Genomic DNA, 19,801 nt, shown 5'->3' with positions numbered 1-19,801 from the left:
ATGTGAGTAATATATGTATTTGTCCTGTTTGCTATTTTTTCAATGGCTTCACATAATCTTTTCGGTGAATCAGTTGCTCTTATGAAGGAGAGGTAATTTGCATAAGTAAAGTTTAACTGAAAGCATTCTTTGGCTTAAATTCTTTGTGAAATATTACCTTCATTGTGGCAAAGAATTACAGGCAAGAATTACTTTGCAATGATGGAGTTAAACAATGCTTTTATTTAGCAGGATTACATTCATTTTATAATCAAAGGTCAGTGGCAAATCAAGTGAAATTTAATGTGCAATACAAAAAAATAGTCAAGTAGATTATGACTCTATTTCCTGTTTAAGAATAAAATTCAGCAGGAGTTCCATGCTCTGAAGTAGACTCATTTAGACTTTCAGACCAGAAGGGACCCATCATGATCATCATGCACATTGCAGGCCACAGAACCTCACCCACCCGTTCCTGCAATAGACCTATGCCCATTAATAGCTAAAATAAGATTTTTGAATAATCTAAAGTAATTATGGAAATAGTTTCAATTACTGAACAATATTCAGGACATATAACACATAATGCAGAGCGGAACTTCATCGTTTTACCCAGAATTCAAGCGGTTATGAAAACATTGAGAATTGTTTTGTTTTATCCTTGGTTCTTTTCTCTTTCAAATAAAACAATCTCAAGGAAGAGAAAGTGATGGATAGCAGGATATTATTTTATTTCAGTGGTGCATTTGCAGGAAGCATGACAACTTTCCTTCACCACAGAATGATTACAGCCAAAGAGGTCTTTTAAGGTGGCACAGTTTGTGTATTTATCCATATACTTGCAAGGGTTGGCTGAAATAAACCAAATGGTAAACAGAGTTAGATGATAAAAGGATAAGTCAGTCCTAAATCAGTTAATTGTTTTCCTTTCAAAATGTATTTTTCAATCCATTGTCTTCATAAACCTATGTAGTCTTGTTTGCCTCTCTGTTTTTAACCTGCTGGGCCGCATTCTGAGCTCAGTTAAACTACCTTCAATGGATTTACACTGATGTAAGTGAAAGTAGAATCAAAGTTGTGCTCAGGCCACGGTAGAATTTAGTCACTGGCATTCACTGAATATCACTTTGAAACAGAAGATCAGCCATATCATACAGTGTAACAAGCCAAAATCAACCATTGTACAAATCAACTGAAGTTAGTAGAGATACAAAAGGACTGAACTGTAAGGTTGTACCAAGAATAGGACAGTTTATTTTCATTTTTGTTAGGAATTTATTGTTCTGAACACAAATCATTGTTGGTATAATAATAAGCACCTTTCCTCTGAAGATCTCAAAGTGTTCTTTAAGCTTTAATAAATTAAGACCCACAACAAAGTACAGTGAAGTAGAGAATTATTCTTTCTCTCAGTTTCAGAGACTAGGGTGGGAGGGGGGTGAATGCAAACCGGAAGGTGAAACTATTTGCACACTTAACCATATACACACTTTTGCTCACACTTAACTGAGGCCTGCAAAGCTCCAATGCATATGCAGAGCTCTGTGCATATGTGTAACCCACCAGCTTGTGTGTGTATTGGGTGTCTGTGTCCCCAAGTGTATGGGGCTGAAAAACTTTAGATTGAATACTTAGTACGGAGGTCTCCAACAGAGGGCACTTCTAGCACTACCTAGATTACACAGATCACTGATGCATGTCTAACGCTATGACAGCACTGATGGGATTTACTTTACCCCTGACTGTTTTAATGTGACTCTGATTTATTAAATATTGCCCAAAATAGCACTTATATCGTTTGAGAGATACCAGAGGATTTTATCGTACAGTTTGAGGAAGAGCAGGGGAAAGTTGTATAAGTGTCTGTTTTAAGTTTCTAAGGGATTATTGTGAAAGAGTTGAGTAAACAACAGATTTCAAAGGGATGAGGACTCTCTTGACAGAACTCTCATCACAATGTTATTCTTAAGGCTATGATTCAGTCAGGAAGGTCACATCAGTCACGGATTCCGTGACTTTACCGGACCTCCCTGTCTTCTTCGGCTTCAGCTGTCAGCGGCTTCAGCTGGGCCTGGAGGAAGGACTGTGCACCCCTGCCCTGCAACTGGGGCCGGAACCAGGACCCTGCAGCTTGCAGTGGGGGCTGCAGCCAGGGTCAGCCCCCCTCCCCCCCTCGTGGCTTCCCAGGGCCGTGTGACTCTCCCCATCCCCCCATGGCTGCAGCTGGGGCTGTGAGCCTGAGTGGCTATGGCTGGGGTTGAACCTGGGATTATGTGCCCCTGCCCCACAGCTGCTGCCAGCTCAGGAGCTGGGGGCTGTGCGACCCCCCCCATGGCTGTGGCCGCTGGAGCTGGGGCTGTGCCCGCCCCAGTGGCTGGGGGGCTCAGCCTGTCAGTCTTCTCCATGGGACTCCAGCTGTCATTCCTCCCCCCCACCTAGCTCTGCCCCCTGATTATTTTTAGTAAAGTCACAAAGAGGTCAGGGGCTCCTGTGATTTTTGTTTGTTGCCTGTCACCTGCCTGTGACGTTTATTAAAAATAACTGTGAGAAAATCTTAACCTTAGTTACTATCCAAGGTAATCTAGCATTATTTATTTCTTCAGGAAAGATTTGGAAAGAACAAAAGACCATTAACTTACTGCAGAGTCCTCGGTCACAGGCATCAGGGCAATCGCCACACGTTGGTCCCTGTTTGTATGGTTTAGATAAGTCTGCTACATTGTTTCCTCTGAAATTAAAAAGCAACCCAAACATAATATATCCCTTTAAAATAAAGTTAACATACTGTATAACGTAGAACTCATTCCATAGATTGTATGGGAAACCTCCTTCTAAACAATCCTGTTTTAGTTCAAATTATGCTTTGGATAGAGGATGTTCTATTTGAAAGGAAAGAAAGACATACATTTCCATGATTATAATTTTTTTAAATTCAATATAATAATTCGGCCCTTGTATAGAATATACAGTAACACAATTAATCCTCTGCATCTTCCATCCAAAGAGTTCCAGATATGTTTTGGGCAGTAATGAAATAACCCTTATAGCACCCCTTTGAGGTAGGTCAGTATTAGAGGTATACAAATATTAAAATACCCTCTCTCCCTCTGAATATTCATTTACAACTAAATCAAAACTTGCTTTTGAAAATATTTGTGGCCCTCTCCTGTTTGCTTTGCATGAATGTCTGAGCGCTTGAGCTCCGATTCAACTGCCCAAACCTGTTCTGCAAGGCACTTAAACGTAGGCTTTCATTTCAACATTCGATAAAATAAATATTAACAATGTGACCCAACATCAGTGCAGGACTGTTTTAGTTTCACTCCCTTTGTATCGAAAAGTGTTGAGAACATCGATGCTTGCAAATTTTTACCCAATTGAAATAGGATATTTCTAGGATATTTCAATTCTAGGAGCCACTATCTGAGCATGCACCTGCTTCCTTGTTTCCCAGTTTTTAGTCATGTAGATACCTTAGAAGTAGGGCTGTCAAGCAGTTAAAAAAATTAATCATGATTAATCGTGCTGTTAAACAATAATAGAATACCATTTATTTAAATATTTTTGGATGTTTTCTACATTTTCAAATATTTTGATTTCAATTACAGCACAGAATACAGTGCTCACTTTATATTTATTTTTGATTGCAAACATTTGCACTGTAAAAAAGAAACTTCAGTTCACCTCATTGAAGTACTGTAGTGCAATCTCTTTATCATGAATGTTGAACTCACAAATGTAGAATTATGTAAAAAAGAACAACTGCACGTAACCATAAAACAATATAAAACTTTGGTGCCTACAAGTCCGCTCAGTCCTACTTCTAGTTCAGCCAGTCGCTCAGACAAACAAGCATTCAGTGTTGGGGGAGGACAGCAGAGGGGGGAAGGAAGCAACGACTTGTGCAGGAGGAGGGTCTGGTAGGACAGGGGCTGACAACGGGGAGGAGCAAGCAATCACTTGGGCAGGAGGAGAGGGAGGGAGGTGTCTTGCTGCTACTTCTGGAAGGGTGGTTTCTGGTACTGGGCTCTCCTCCTTTTACTGAGCTAGCTGAGCTCCCTTCAGCTGAGTGGGCCCTTGCTTGCAAGGGAGGGTGGCTTTTACCTCAGGGGCTCACCATACTCAGGAGAGGAGAGGCTGGTGCAAGGAGGCTGAGCTCGCCAGGCCCACATTCTCTATGGGGTACCCCCAGAGCGAGCGACTGGCTAGGGGCAATGGGGCACGATGCAGGGGGGTTGGTCCCGGGAGTGAGGGGCCAGCCGGGAACAATAGGGCCTGGGCTGGCTAGGGTGACGATACGTCCCTTTTTCAGCTCTGTCCCGGCTGTCCCTACTTCTTCGCCAAAACGGGTCATTTGTCCCGGAGGCAAGGCAGAGTGGAGAGAGGCGGATGCTGCCTGCAGGTCAGCTGAAGGCAGCCCTGCCCGCCCACAGGAAAGCAGAGACATTTGCTGCTGGAGAGCAGTGCTGGCTTCAGAACTGACCCCTGGGTGGCACAGAGATGGGGCAGGGGGGAAATAAGCCTCAGTCGGGGGAGGTGCGACGCTTGGGGGTGGGGATCAGGCTCAGCCGGGGCAGCGCAGCACTATGGGGCGATTGAGCCCCAGCCATGGGCAGTGAGAAGCTGTGGGGAGGGTTCAGCCTAAGCTATGGGCGACACAGGGCTCTGGGGTGGGGGTCAACCCCTGAGCTCGGGATGGAGGTCAGTCCCAGCCCTGGGTGGCACGTGGGGGAGGGGTCAGCCCCAGCTGCAGGCGGCACAGGGCTGGGAGGGGGAGACCCCACCATGGGCAGTGTGGAGTTCTGGGGGAGTGGGGGCAGCCCCAGATGTTGGCAGCACAGGGTGGGGAGGAGATAGGCATGGGGAGGGTGGCTCGGGTGAACCCTGCAAGGGGTGGGGGGTGGCCCTGGCATAGGGTGACCAGATGTCCCGATTTTATAGGGACAGTCCCGATATTTGGGTCTTTTTTCTTATATAGGCTCCTATTACCCCCTCCCGCCCCACCCCCGTCTTGATTTTTCACATTTACTGTCTGGTCACCCTATGAGTCTGGCGAGCGCCTGGCCGTCCTGCTTCTACTTAAAAAATGCGGGGATGAGACCTACATTATTTTCTGTAGCCTCTTCTCTTCCCACCCTCTGGTAGCGGCTTGCATTACTGCGCCTGACCAGACAGGTTCTTCGGAGCAGCTCATGAGGGTTTGCCATTAATGCGCGTTTAAAAAAATCCGTGCGTTAATTGTGCGGTGCGTTAATCGCATGCGTTAACGGCAGGTAATTGACAGCCCTACCTGGAAGGTTTCAAAACATCTTACAGAGTGTTTCAACTTAAAGGAAATATATATTGGTACGTACGCGGGACAGTACTGGCAAACATAAAAGAACTGGAACCTATTCTGAGGACAGTAGGCAACTCCACATCCAATCTGGTAAGAACGATACCAAACCACCTGCAGGCATGAAAATAAGTACACTCAATCAGCAAGGTTTCATTTCATTCATGGATTGTCTGAGATCCCCTTCATGGTCTCACAGAGCAGCAGCCCTTCAGTTCATAAAACCATAACATCCCTCTGGGAACTGTAGCAACTGCTTACATGGAAAAGTAATATCAAGGAAATATTTCTGTATATTTAGCTTTTAAAAAAATGCAATTTAGCAGCTGGGAGAAGGAAGAGCCTGAACCATGTGACCAACCACCTTTTGTAGAGCACCTGTATGATTTTTCAGACAAGAAAAGAAATGTTTTGTTTCTAATCAATGCTTTGAAATATGTTGCTTTGACATTTCCAAATCAACATTTTTCAGAAATGGTCATTCCACAATTTAGTATATTATTAGTAATTTAAGATACGTTGACATTTGGTCCCATTTTGGGAAGAAGAAAAATATCATAATTTTCCGCTGGAATATATCTTATTAAATATCTGATCCAGTGCCCTTTGAAGTAAATGGAAAGACTCTGAATTAGTTCAGTGGACTTTGGATCAGGCAGTGAATGACAGATAACAGTAATGATAAGTTTCTAGAGGTGTAGTCTCCTAACTTTCCTTAATTACACAGACACTTTTCCATTGACTTTGATGGAGACACATGGGTGTTCAGATAAATATATTTTATTTCCAGACTGGTATCACTTTTCTTCCTAAAACAATATTTCATTTGTTGGAAATTTGTCATTAATCCCCATACCTGAGTGTAGCCACCAATAGGGGCATTGTTATTGATTGCTCCAGTACCATATTTGAAATTAGCCACTTGCTTATACCAGGATTGGATTGCATCAGACCAAGGGAGCGGATAAGTTGCCTGTAATATATTTTCACCACAGAGGACATCTGAAAATAGAAATGAGGCAGTTTCAAGACAGCATGAGGACAACTAGAGAGACTGTAGGAATAGTGGAGGAGATGTGAGTTACACCCTACAGTTAAGTTAACCACCAGATTTCCACCCTGTGCATTGTCTCTATTCAGAGAGTCATCAATTCCAAGGCCAGAAGGGACCATTGTGATCAGCCAGTCTGACCTCCTGTATAGCACAGGCCAAAGAACTTCCCCACAGTAATTCCTGTTTGAATTAGAACAGATCATTTAGAAAAAAACATTTCATCTTGATTAAAAATGTCCAGAAATGGGAAATCCACCACAATTTTTGGTACATTGTACCAATGGTTAATTAACCTCACTTGAAAATTTACACCTTATTTCCAGTCTGAACAAAGCAGTACCTATAAGCCTGTACCTCTAAGAAGGGAATTATTGACCTGATCCAACCCCAGTGAAGACAATAGAAAGTGTCCCATTAACTTCCATAGGCTTTGGGGCAGACCCTGTATGCCCAGAGATGTTCATTTGCAGACTTTTTAAACTAGAAGCATCTCATTAAAATACTAGATGAAAAGGGCAGATTAAAAATAATAACACTGATTTCTAGTTAAAAGATACCATCTGTTCTTGGATTAACAGGCTACCATTAAATATTAGATGAAAATAGTCTCCCCCCCCCAATAGCTGATTATGGTGTACATACCACCTGTGCAAATTTCTTTGTAAAATTCATTCCTGTGCAGGAGACTCACTCAAAGCTTGTGCCTCACTCTAAGACCCACTTTACTAATTATTTGTATTACAATAGCATTTAAAGGCCCTAACAGAGATTAGGGTTTAGTTGTGCTAGGCACTCTAATGACATAGTAAGAGACAGTCACTTTCCCAAAGAGATTAGGGTTCATGTCTCAACAGTCAAGACATGGCACACAGAATTAATGGATTCCTCCCCCTGGTCCATAGAAGATGTCTGGGTTTTTTCCCCCATGGATTTTGGTGGGGGCAAATGGGAAGGAAAAAAAAGTTTGAACCAATTTTTTCCATGGTGAAGAAAACATTCACTCTCTGGAGGAGATTGTGTGTGTCAAGTTTCAACTCAGGTGGATTTTTTCCTTTATTGCATTGTTGGCCCCTAACTATATGGATTTGGAAGTGAAATCTCAACCTGTCCCATATCAGTGCTCCTGCTCTGCTAAAATAACACTTTTGCAGTAATATGGTTGTACCTGTAAGTCTCCAGATGGTTATTTCAATCATTCATAATTTATAGTTACTCTTCACTTACCATTGACAACTCTCTCACTTCTAGGACTGATGGACATTTTACACTGATCTGCCCATCTCTGAGCATTGTCCGCAGCTTCGGGACTCCAAAACTCAAGAAAACAAGGAGAGACATCATATTTACCTTTTGGTAAAACCAACCCGCAATAGTGAATGTAGAACTAAATACAGATCTGGAGATTATGGCCTGGCTATTCAAGGGGTGTCAGTCAGAATAGGCCCATGGAAGTCACTGTAGCTAGGCTGGTTTATACTAGCTGGGGATCCTGAATGTTATAATGTCCTGAAGATTTCTTCTGCCTATTTGAAGTGGATTGTTCCCTTAAATGAAAAATCCTCAGCCCCAGAGCCTAAGAGGTGACCCTCTTGTCACCATGAATGAATAAACCAAAATCTCTATAGTTTAGAGCCTAGCCCTGAAAAGTGCCATGGTTTGTGATGGTAGCAATGTTTGGACCAATGGAAAGGTCAGTAAACCAGTTTCCAATCTGCTTTAATAATGGTTTGGCAGTCATAAAGGACAGGAAACCTGTATTGTACATTAGAAATATGTTGAGGCAAACCTTTTTTGAACAGTTCCAGCACACAAAGATCCAGGAGCTGGAAATCCCTGCAAAGGGGGCCTGGAGGGACAGCATCTGCTATTCCAGGCCTAGGCACCACTCAGGCCTTATTTTGAGGGCTTAAATGGGACATAAATGGTGCAGAGCCCATGTACTAGACTCCTGCACAAGAATGGGAATTTCTCTCCTAGAGCTCCTTCCATTCAAAGATCTCAAAGCAATTTAGAAATGCTATTGATGTAAGATTCCCGGTGATCCTTGGAGGTAGGTGAATATTATTAATTCAGTTCAGCAGATGGGAAAACTGAGGCACAGAGGTTAAGGGTAGGATTTTCAATAGCATTTGGGCTTCTAAGTCACTTCAGTGGTTTTGAAAAAATTCCTCTGTAATTGACTTGCAGCAGAGCAGGAGCAGATCCTGGCCTACCAGTGCCTAGGCCAATGGCCAACCACAAGGACATGCTTCTCTCCCACTCTACTTACATTCCCACAGCTTAGCAGGAAAGTTGCACCTTATCATGGAAAGGATTCTGACGGCCAAGTTTGCCACTCTGTGACGATGGGAAACATTTCAGATCTATAGGAACAGCAATACCACGTAGCTTACCATCTTCAGCATGTTTCTGGCAGTGGGATTCACCCCTCGCCGAAGGTCATTGTGCTTGTCAACGATCATCTTTTGGTTATTCTCATTTAAATTGGACAACTCAGAAAAACCCAGACCTGGATTCTAAAATGAAAATCACAGGGAAAGTTTCGTCTCATTTTTGTTTGCCAAATCCCACCACACTCAATGCATTAACCTATGATCCCAGTTGACTATTTTAACAACCACTGTTTGATGATTCATAGAATATCAGGGTTGGAAGGGACCTCAGGAGGTCATCTAGTCCAACCCCCTGCTCAAAGCAGGACCAATCCCCAACTAAATCATCCCAGCCAGGGCTTTGTTAAGCCTGACCTTAAAAACTTCTAAGGAAGGAGATTCCTCCCTAGGTAATGCATTCCAGTGCTTCACCGCCCTCCTAGTGAAAAAGTTTTTCCTAATATCCAACCTAAACCTCCCCCACTGCAACTTGAGACCATTACTCCTCGTTCTGTCATCTACTACCACTGAGAACAGTCACAACCCTTCTGAGCAAAAGGCAATTAGTGGCCCTGCATACTTGGATGACAACAGCCTCACAGTGGATTTACCAACTCCAAATTGATTCCCCACTGACCGGTAGCAGTCTGGCATTGCAACTTTCCACACAGTGATCATCACTCGCTTCTCCACTGTCAGAGCAGATTTAACTTCAGTGTCACTGCACTACAGGGCTGAGGAGAGCTCTGCACACATTTCCTGGAAAGTAGCCTTGTGCATATGGAACTTCTGCCGCCATTGCTGCTCATCCCATAACTGCATAATCCCACCAATCAGTGGGTGTTTCTCGGGACCAGAAACGGCGCTCACCTGTGTTCAGCTGCCGCACAGCTACCAGCAGCACCCGGGAATTGTTTTGTTCTACAACTTCCTGCAGGGCTGCTTGAAAGACACTGCAATGTTCCGCCCCACGGCTTTGGAAATATTGCAGGATAAGGAGCGTGGTGTTTGTAATGCTTGCAACAACGGTGCACAACTGAGTGGGGTCCATGCTTCTTGGGATATGGCCTATGCATGGCTATGCCAGTCTTTTGGAAAAAAGGCATGAAATATTATGGGTTCCAGCTGAAATCAGGGAAAGGAGGGAGAAAGTGTTGAAGCCATGTTCCCAGTCCCCCCGGAGAGAGAGAATGTTTTGGTGCCATGGAGGCATTGCAGGCCCTTCCCAAAAACCCCTGTGGTGTGTTGCACTGTGGGATAGCTACCCCCAGTGCACTGCTCTCTGCATCGATGCCAGCACTGCTAGTGAGGACATCTCCACTGACATAAGCCATGTGGTGTGGACATGCACTACCGACTTAATTACTGTGGCAGCTGGATGTCAACTTAACTGAAGTAGACTTAAGTTTGTAGTGTAGACATGCCCTCTGGCTTCTCCAACCACCCGAGCGGGTGCTGGGGGTGCCTATCTAATGTGGCTTCCCAAAGAAGGTATGGGAAGCTGAGCCACTGGAGCCATCTCCAGGGAATAGACTTAGAGTGGAAGGAACCCAATCTGTGTCTCCGCCTCCTCTCTCACCACAGCTGTTTGAACAGCAGGCAAAAGGATTGCTCTCCTGGTATATACCCTACTTCTCTTCCTACTGGTTGGGCTCCTCCCAAAGGGGAAAGAGTTGCAAGAGCCAGCTCCTTTGTTAAAGTGCCAGTCCCAACCCCCATCTATAAAATGGGGATAATGAAACTTTCCTGAAATTCCTCCCTTTACAAGGTGCTTTGTGACCTATGAAGTAAAAACCCCATAACAGAGCCAAACATTTATAGTTTAGTCACCTTAATCCTCACACTAATAAATTCACACCCAAGTGAGAAAGTTCCTGTGGCTTACTATGGTATATGCAGCCATGATTATACTGTACTCATCATGTTCTTAGGATTTGTTTAACTGGCTCTCACTGGTGTTGGAAGCATACCCTTGGGTTATGGAGCACTGTCAGTAAATGGCTCTCCTTTTTAGTGAGTAGCAGAAAACCCATCTCGCAGCATTCAGCCCCCCACTCCTCCATTTAGTGCCTTCCCTTCTGCTTCCCCAGTCAGTAGGTACCCAAACTCCCTAGCTGTCTCTTGGTACCCCAGTCAATCTCTTCTGACTCTGCCCCCTCCCACTGTCCATCCTAATATGCATATATTTGGCTTCTTCTACCTCCCGCTTTCCTGGCTTTTCTGGCTTTCCCTTCCATTCAACCAGTTCATCAACTCCCTGCTCCTCTTTGCTCATTGCAATTTCCCTGGCTGCTTTACACTGCTCCTTTCCACTGATACTTCTATACCATCCATCTAGTCACCTCTGTCTGCCACTCCCACTGGTTAGCGTCATCCCTCCCATTCCCTTAGCATGCTATTTTCAGTGGTCCCCATCTTGCTGATCCCTCCCCTTCTACTTCACCAGTCAGTGGTGACCCATTTTGTTTTTATCTGCTGGTGAATTCCCTCTTATTCCTACAGCCACTGAAGCCCTGCCCCTCTCCCGTTCCTGTTCAATTGACCCTCTCAATCTGAGAGCTGGCTTTGGGAATGCAGAGATGGGCCTGAACAACATCCCCAGATCCAAACATCCCTGAATGTTTGGAAAGCACGGATGTCGATCCAATATTAAACTTTGCAACTAGCCTCTGTCTCTAGAATGGGCTGAACAAGCTGCTGGGGCCCAAACACTTCCCTACTTTGGAAAAGCTCATGTCTGGATCAGCACTCAGTGGATTCCTGGCATTTAAGTTAAATGGCTTTAGAGTGAAACCAACTTATGACCTGCCAGGGAAAGGTTTGTTGTCAGTACATCAGTGAAGAGAAGAGTATGGCTCACAACTAATAGGGAGAAGTATCAGAAATTTAATTTTAAAAGATGTTGGAAAACTGGAACTTTACACGTTTTTGAATTGAAATATCCCAAAATGGGACCCTTAATTCTCATAATCTCTACTGTACAGTATTTAGTATATAGCACTGAGATCAGAGCAATCAGAGATTTGTTCTGTAGCTGCTGATGTCAATGGAGATCCTGTGTGCATCTGTCTACATCAGTTTCAAAGAAAGAAAAACGTTTTAAAGGGAAAAAAAGTATTCTATTCCTGAAGGGACAGTGCAGGTAACAAAAGAGCAATGAATGAACCCAGTTTGCTATGGATCTCATTGTGGCCTGCATTTTTTTGTTTAATCTGTGATTAGAAAACAGTTTTATTGAACAAAATAGAATTGGAGTTGAATATCAGGAGGATGCTGAATGCATGCAAATGATGTTTCAGATCATTGTGGGAATTTCCAATGTAATTAATAGGTGTCAGAGGACATGTCAGGGGACATGGACAACAGGGAGTTTTGGATAGCGGAGATTCAGATAAATGAAGGTGCTCTGTATGTGAATAGCTATGAAGTGTCTGTCCTCTGTGAACAAGCAGTGCCTTTAGAAACAGCCAGCACTAAACCACCTGCTTTTCCACTTGTTTCCATTAGGATGGCAAAGTGCCAGGAAGGAGTTCCAGAAAATAATGGAATCACCACAGCACCAGCATTTCCATACCAACAAAGTTTGATTCTCCTCTTGCTTGCACCAGTTTAAATTAGATATAATTCCATTGAACTCAGTGGAATTACACCAGTATAAGACTAGTGTGAGAGGAGAAGCAGACCTTACTAGTGGTGAATATTTACATAAACAAGGGTGGATTCTTTGAAGGGGAAAATGTGGAAATGCTTAGAACACATGCTGAGGTAATGGGTACTGGTGGTCAAATACCATCTGTACTTATGGAACTCCAGGCAACTAACTATTTTGGAGGTGGCTTAGTACAAAACTCAGTCCATTCCTATTCCTCTGCATAGAAATAAAGGTACATACCTGTCCAACAGCTTGGTGCAGTGCAGCAAGGCACACGATCACAGTTAGCAAACCCATCTCTGTGAAAAAATAAACACCGTGTCATTTAGTCTCTTTTCTGTCAAAGCTTTTGGTGCACTTGCAGAAGCAGCATTTTTGTTTGTGGAATATATTTCTGGAGCAAGATGGGGTGATTTGGGATGAAGGCAACTTGGGTTCTAACATTTTAATGGGAAAAAAATCTTCTTTTGTCTCCATTTCTCTTATTTGAAATAACTTGAACATGCAGCAGTTTTCTGCCTGTCTTCTCCCCACTTTATTAAAGGAGCCTGCTTTGTTCATTGATGCAGTAGATCAGGATCTCACCACTGCCCTTCTCAAAGAACATAGCATTGAACAACTGTGTGCAGGAGAGAGGGGCTGTTTTAACAGATGCTGCACTGAGATGGATATGCTAGTCCTCAGTTCCTTGCCCTTCCTCGCCCATATCAACCCCACACTCATTCCTCCCACAGGTGACCCAGTCCTCTACCAATTTACACATAGACTCCATTCCTTGTTAATGTTTTTCCACTCCCTTCTCCTGCCCTGCTAGTTGCCTTTTTTCTGTATTGCTTCCTCACTGCTGATTGCTCAAACTCCCCACTGTTTCCCAGCTTGGCCCTAAACCATTATGTTTGACTTGCCTCCCCTAACTCTCAAGTCAGAGATAAGAAGCAGGGAGGGGGGTGAGGTGTAGAGCTGGTCAAAAATAAATCAGAATTTCTGCCCTATGGGAAGTTCTGATATTTTGAATTCCGCCCCCCCAAATTGGGTAGAAAAGTTAGAATATCAACATTTCTTATTGAACAGAAAGCTACAAAAAATTCATAAATGTTGAAACATTTCATTTTAGTTTATTTCAACACTGAACTGAGTCCACCTGAGCTTTTGCAGTGCCTCGTGGAAGTTTTAGTTCCAGGGTGTCTCATCCAGATTCTCCTCTCTGGACTGGGCTTCCTGGCTGGACTACACCTCCTATGATGCACCATGGCAGTTCAGAGGGGAGACTGGGATACATGATGAGAGATGTAGTCCAGCCAGGGAGCCCAACCAACAGAAGAGAATGGGTGTGTGCAGCACCCAAACTACAACTCCCTTGAGGCAGTGCAGCATCTTAAGTGGACATAGAGGAATGTTGCATTGACCTGAAATGAAACTATTTGATTCGATTTGACAAAGCAAAATATTTTGATTGGGGTCAACTTGACTCAAAAACAAAATGCTTCTTTGATTTTCCTGACTGAAAAAAAAATTAAGGCACAATTGATATTTTCCTGCAGAAAATGTTGATTTTGTGGAAACTGCATTTTCTGTCAATGTTTTTTTCACAAAAAATTCTCACACAGCTCTAGTTATGTGTTGGGGGGGAAGGGGAGGAGGGTGTCATATCAGAAAGCAGGCAAGAAGATCAGGTCTCTACCCTCCTTGTCTCCCCATTACTAGATATTTTCCCTGATTGCTTAATTAGCTTGCACTGGTAGGGAGACTGGCGAGATGACGCCTGCTGAATCTTTTCCATGTTTAGATTCTATGGGCCTGATTCTGCTCTCACTCTAATGCGACTGAAGTCAGTGAAATTATACAAGGGTAAAACTTGTGTGAGGAAAACCAAGCTCTTAATATCCCACCATCTCCTGGATTTGATCAGCCCTGCTACATTCACACATTAAAATATATATTTCTAGTACTGAGTAGGGATACCCTGAATACAGGTGCCATGAGTAGCACAGGTTACCAAGTTAGGAAACATAGCCTCATTTTTCACACCAGCTGACTCCTTGGCTATGCCAGGTTTCTCCATGGTTCCTGCCATGGCAGGCCTGCAGAGCAGCCGTTCAGACTTTTCCGGGAAGTTGGGTTTGGGGTTGATAACTTCTGCATTATGGTGCTGAAAGCAAGGGTGTATGTGTCTGTGTGTTTGTTAGTTTTTTGTTTTCTGTTGTGACCAGAATTGGAGTGAATATTCACAGAAGTGGTTTTTGCAGGATTTAACAAAGCTCTATTCACCTTCATATGGATGGATTATTCCCTCTGTGCATTTGTATAATACATCCATCCATACATAAGGTGAGATTATTTTTGCACTATTGCTTTTTTAGTTGGTCAATGTATTTGTTGGAACTCTTGATTGAAACTGGGTCATAAGGCCAGGTTACTTCAAACAGATAACACAGTACAAGGTCACTGTGATACCAGAACATATTCATGGGGTAAAATTGCTCCAGATGTTGAGAGTTAAATAGCAGATGCCGCTTGCCCTCACAGTGCCCAGATTATGAAAAGAGACTATTGTTCCTTGGGCTGATAAAGTGACTTCCATAGGACAATAGCCAATTGAGAGAAAATTTCAGCTCATAGAGCAATATTATATATAACAATAAATATTAGCTTCAGCCTGTTGTATAAACACAGAAACTAGGTAAAAAGAAAAGGAGTACTTGTGGCACCTTAGAGACTAACAAATTTATTTGAGCAAAAGCTTTCATGAGCTACAGCTCACTTCATCAGATTCATGTAGTGGAAAATACAGTGGGGAGAGTTTATATACACAGAGAACATGAAACAATGGGTGTTACCGTACACACTGTAACAAGAGTGATCAGGTAAGGTGAGCTATTACCAGCAGGAGAGCCGGGGGGGGGGGCGAGGGACAGGCGGGGATGGGGACGACCTTTTGTAGTGATAATCAAGGTGGGCCATTTCCAGCAGTTGATAAGAATGGTGAGGAACAGTGAGGGGGTGGGGGAATAAACATGGGGAAATAGTTTTACTTTGTGAAATGACACATCCACTCTCAGTCTTTATTCAAGCCTAAGTTAATTGTATACAGTTTGCAAATTAATTCCAATTCAGCAGTCTCTTGTTGGAGTCTGTTTTTGAAGTTTTTTTGTTGAAGAATTGCCGCTTTTAGGTCTGTAATCGAGTGACCAAAGAGATTGACGTGTTCTCCAACTGGATTTTGAATGTTATAATTCTTGATGTCTGATTTGTGTCCATTTATTCTTTTATGTAGAGACTGTCCAGTTTGGCCAATGTACATTGGCAGAGGGGCATTGCTGGCACATGATGGCATATATCACATTGGTAGATGTGCAGGTGAACAAGCCTCTGATAGTGTGGCTGATGTGATTAGGCCCTATGATGGTGTCCCCTGAATAGATATGTGGACACAGTTGGCAACGGGCTTTGTTGCAAGGATAGGTTCCTGGGTTAGTGTTTTTGTTGTGTGGCGTGTGGTTGCTGGTGAGTATTTGCTTCAGGTTGGGGGATTGTCTGTAAGCAAGGAGTGGCCTGTCTCCCAAGATCTGTGAGAGCGATGGGTCGTCCTTCAGGATAGATTGTAGATCCTTGATGAATACAGACTAACAGATGAACGCATCATCAAGGATCTACAACCTATCTTGAAGGACGACCCATCACTCTCACAGATCTTGGGAGACGGGCCAATCCTTGCTTACAGACAGCCCCCCAACCTGAAGCAAATACTCACCAGCAACCACACGCCACACAACAGAACCACTAACCCAGGAACCTATCCTTGCAACAAAGCCCGTTGCAAGGATACCATCATAGGACACCATAGTTTCATGATGTGACTAACAGTAAAATCAGTATGATGGTTACAGTTCCCTGCACTGCAGACATGAGTGATACCATTGACTGTAGCATGGGAAATGCCAGACCAAGTGGGAGGCAAAGGTTTTAAATTATTTTCATTTAAAGTGCATTTCTAATATTAAAGTCAGCTCATAGGACAAGCTCTGCTTGCTGCATTTGCAGAAGTAGCTACACTGAAGTCAAAATTTCAGTTTGTATGAGTGAGGCAAGCAGGATATGGCCATGTGTTGTAGCAATGAGAAGATGTTCCATCATCACGGAGTAGCCAGGGTCTAGGCACTGGGGAAACATTGTCCCCTCCCCTACCAGCCAATGGTATATTTATGGAGCCACTCATGCAGGCTCAAGCACCTCTAGTTTAGCTTGGCTGTGCTGAGGGGAGACCAGAGGATCCACACTGTCAGAACCTCTGCCTGGGCATGCTCTATCCTTCCAAACTCCATGTATCTTGCTACATAGGGCCCACACAGCACCAAACAGGGCATAGCTCATGTGCCCCCCACACCAGCTCAGACAGCCTCTTCCCCATTGTTACATAAGAAAACCACAGCAGGGGTTTGAGACTGTGCCCAATAAAGCTAGTGGCAAAGCTGTCATATAATGCAGGCTGAGTCTGAGTTCTGCAGAGGGAGGGAAATCTTTGGGTGCAGAGGTATTGTCTGGATTTCCCTCTGAGAACATACATTATCTTCACTTTTAAAAAGAAGACAATCACAGAATATCATGGTTGGAAGGGACCTCAGGAGGTCATCTAGTCTAACCCCCTGCTCAATGCAGGACTAATCCCCAATTTTTGCCCCAGATCTCTAAATGGCCCCCTCAAGGATTGAACTCACAACCCTAGGTTTAGCAGGCTAATGCTCAAACCACTGAGCTATCCCTCCCCCCAAGGGAGGCTGAATTTTTATGATGATTCAAGGCTTGATACAAAGTTAATTCTAAGATATTAATGTATAGTGCTTGAAATTCCCCAGATAAATGTATGTTAAGGGCTACAAAACATTTCTAGCCTTAGTAATAAATTAAATGTTTGTTTCACAAACTTAAAATATTAATACACATTTGCACTCAATAAGATCTGACAATCAAGCCCACCCATATTAATAAATTGGTCCATATCAGACTATATTATCCAAGGTTTTGAAACCTGGGCACTGAAGGTAGATTCTTAAATAGATATTTGTGCTCCCAAATACAATTTTATACCAAGTAAATGGGATTGATTTCAATGGAGTTAGGTGCCTAAACACCTTGAGGGATCTGAGCCTTAAGTGCTCTTGAAAATTCCAGTGCTAGAAGTCTAACATCAGGCACCCAGGTTTGAAAATTGTAGCCATTTTATGCAAATTGTAATCATACATTAAAAATTCCTAATGGTAAAAAATCTATTAAACTACAAAGTTAGAAACAAATTCATACATTTGCCTTTTTACAACCCAACACAATTTTTTTCCTAGCTGAGAAATTTTTCTGACCTGTTTTTAATGCTGGGAATTTTCTGATAATTTTGTGACTACCAGTCATTGGTAGGGTTTGTTTATTCAGTTTACATTGTAATAAATTATTTTCTATCTTTTATGTGTTTTACATTTATGTCTTTTAGTTTTTTTCCCATTCACTAAGAATATACAATTAACCTGTTTTTCACTGCAATATTTAATATACAGTCTAATATACTGTACACAGGAGCAAGTTGTTTAGTCTCTCTAGAGGAGAAAAACCTGTGCTCAGATACCCTGGTTTACATCAGGGGTAATTCCACTGAAATTACATCAGCATAAAATCAATGTAAGAGAGAGAAGAATCAGTCTTTCAGTGACTGAGCTTAACCACCTGCAAAGCAGGATAATAGATACCCACTGTGCAAAGTGATTTAAGATCCTTGCATGGAAAATGCCTTGAGATGATGGGCCAGATTTGGATCTGGATTACAATGGTGGGAATCAGATTAACTCCACTGATTTTTAGGAGAGTCATTTTTCATTTACACCAGCACAATTTAGATCAGAACGTAGCCTGGTAAACAGAAAATATTATTTATTAGTGTAGTTTCCCTGTGGGATTAGTGCATTAAAAGTGTAAAATTAAAAGTAAAGACATTTTGGTACTATTTACATTCTCAATAAAATACCATTGTGAGACAGTGCTGAATAAGTGTTTTCTCCAATATAATTTCTGTTAAAAAAAATTAGTTACCTTTCTCCAGTCTGAGTCTGTCTACCTTTGGAAGGGCTGTAAGTGTTTGAAGTTATCTCCACTCTAGAGGTGTGTATATATAGCACACCTACTTCCTGTTTTATAAACACGTGGTTTAAAAAAAATTACAATATCAGCACAGTGCAGCATTCTTTAAAAAGAACTAACTTTAATCAGGGAACAGCTGACTGAAATTCAGCTAGTCCACCTGTGGTGTTCTTGCCTTTAAAAAACAAACAACAACAACAGAACAAAACAAAACAAAAACAGAAATTGGCTCTCCTAACACATGCCAGGCCTGGGAAGGTCAGTCCTTTCACAGAGCAGGTGAAAATTCTTTGCCAATGTTCCACAAAGCTGACCTGTAGACACTTCTGCTAAAGGGGGAGGTGATGTAGCATTGATCCTCACAAAAAAGAAAGAAGGGTTATAGTGGCAATGACTGCTTTGTAAGTCTCATTTCCAGCCCTAGTAAAATAATGGAATAAATATTAAGGGGGGGAAATTACTGGGCCAGCTCACCCCTCTCTAACACAATAGCCTCCTTGCTAAGGAAAACTCTGTGCTAAGCCCACTTAGCGTTTTCCTGGAACTGTTTCCTATGTTAAAATATCTTTATTATGCTAGCTTCCAGAGGTGAGACTGGGGCCCCATTGTGCTAGATGCTGTATAAACAGAGAGTAAGAGAAACACGGATTGTGTTTGGAAAATGTCCAGTACATAGGTGCAAGTGTGTTTGGTTTGCACCTTTCCCCATGGAGCAGGACTCTAAATTCCCTTCCACAGCATGAAAAACTTTTCTACTTTATCACTGATTATTGCAGAACACCTTAGGGCATCTCACACCTCTGAGGCATTAAGGGTCCATAAGAAACAGCAACAAGACCTGGAGTAGCATTTAGAATTCTGATGAATGGAGCAAGGGGCTGAGCCAGTCACACTCTCCCCAGAAAGTGCCCAGGCTGCCAGCCCTCCTCCCTACAAGCAAATGGAAGAAGTAAATGGAAGGGGTCTAAGTATCTTCTACAGGGTTAGGACAGGACATGGGTCAGATAAATCCTAGAGTATTATGAGGAATAGGTCATTGGGCCTTTCCTCCTTCTTCCCATCAGAGCAGTGGTTCCCAAACTGGGGTTCGTGAACCCCTAGGGGTTTGCGAAATGTTACAGGGGGTTCTCGGGGAAAAAAATCCCTAATGACGGACAGAGCTGTCCCTAGGGACCCCGGGCAGCACAGGGCCAGCAGCCCGGAGCCCCTGGACTTCCAAGAGCTAAGCAGATCAAAGCAAGCGTATCTATCACACTGAGGAGATTTAAACTTCAAGACTCCTTATA

General features: G+C 43.0%; 1 protein-coding gene across 3 annotated transcripts in view; it reads right to left on the bottom strand.

The window, feature by feature from the left end:
* Positions 1-202: 202 nt before the first annotated feature.
* Positions 203-19,801, bottom strand: part of LOC140908504 (serotriflin) — a 42,607-nt gene continuing 23,008 nt past the window's right edge. For 2 of the 3 annotated variants that reach the window (XM_073335742.2, XM_073335744.1), the window contains 7 exons: positions 12,633-12,691; positions 8,762-8,884; positions 7,593-7,683; positions 6,171-6,316; positions 5,334-5,428; positions 2,619-2,707; positions 203-831 (listed from right to left, as the gene is read on the bottom strand). In XM_073335742.2, the coding sequence (XP_073191843.1) occupies positions 704-831; positions 2,619-2,707; positions 5,334-5,428; positions 6,171-6,316; positions 7,593-7,683; positions 8,762-8,884; positions 12,633-12,689 (729 nt within the window). In that variant the 5' untranslated portion in view covers positions 12,690-12,691 and the 3' untranslated portion in view covers positions 203-703. Of the gene's footprint in view, positions 832-2,618; positions 2,708-5,333; positions 5,429-6,170; positions 6,317-7,592; positions 7,684-8,761; positions 8,885-12,632; positions 12,692-18,467; positions 18,546-19,801 lie in introns of those variants that run through there. The other variant, XM_073335745.2, reaches the window with a different exon arrangement.

Source organism: Lepidochelys kempii, chromosome 3 (genome assembly GCF_965140285.1).
Source record: "Lepidochelys kempii isolate rLepKem1 chromosome 3, rLepKem1.hap1, whole genome shotgun sequence".
Taxonomy (NCBI): domain Eukaryota; kingdom Metazoa; phylum Chordata; order Testudines; family Cheloniidae; genus Lepidochelys; species Lepidochelys kempii.
This window is presented reverse-complemented; position numbering and strand designations above follow the sequence as displayed.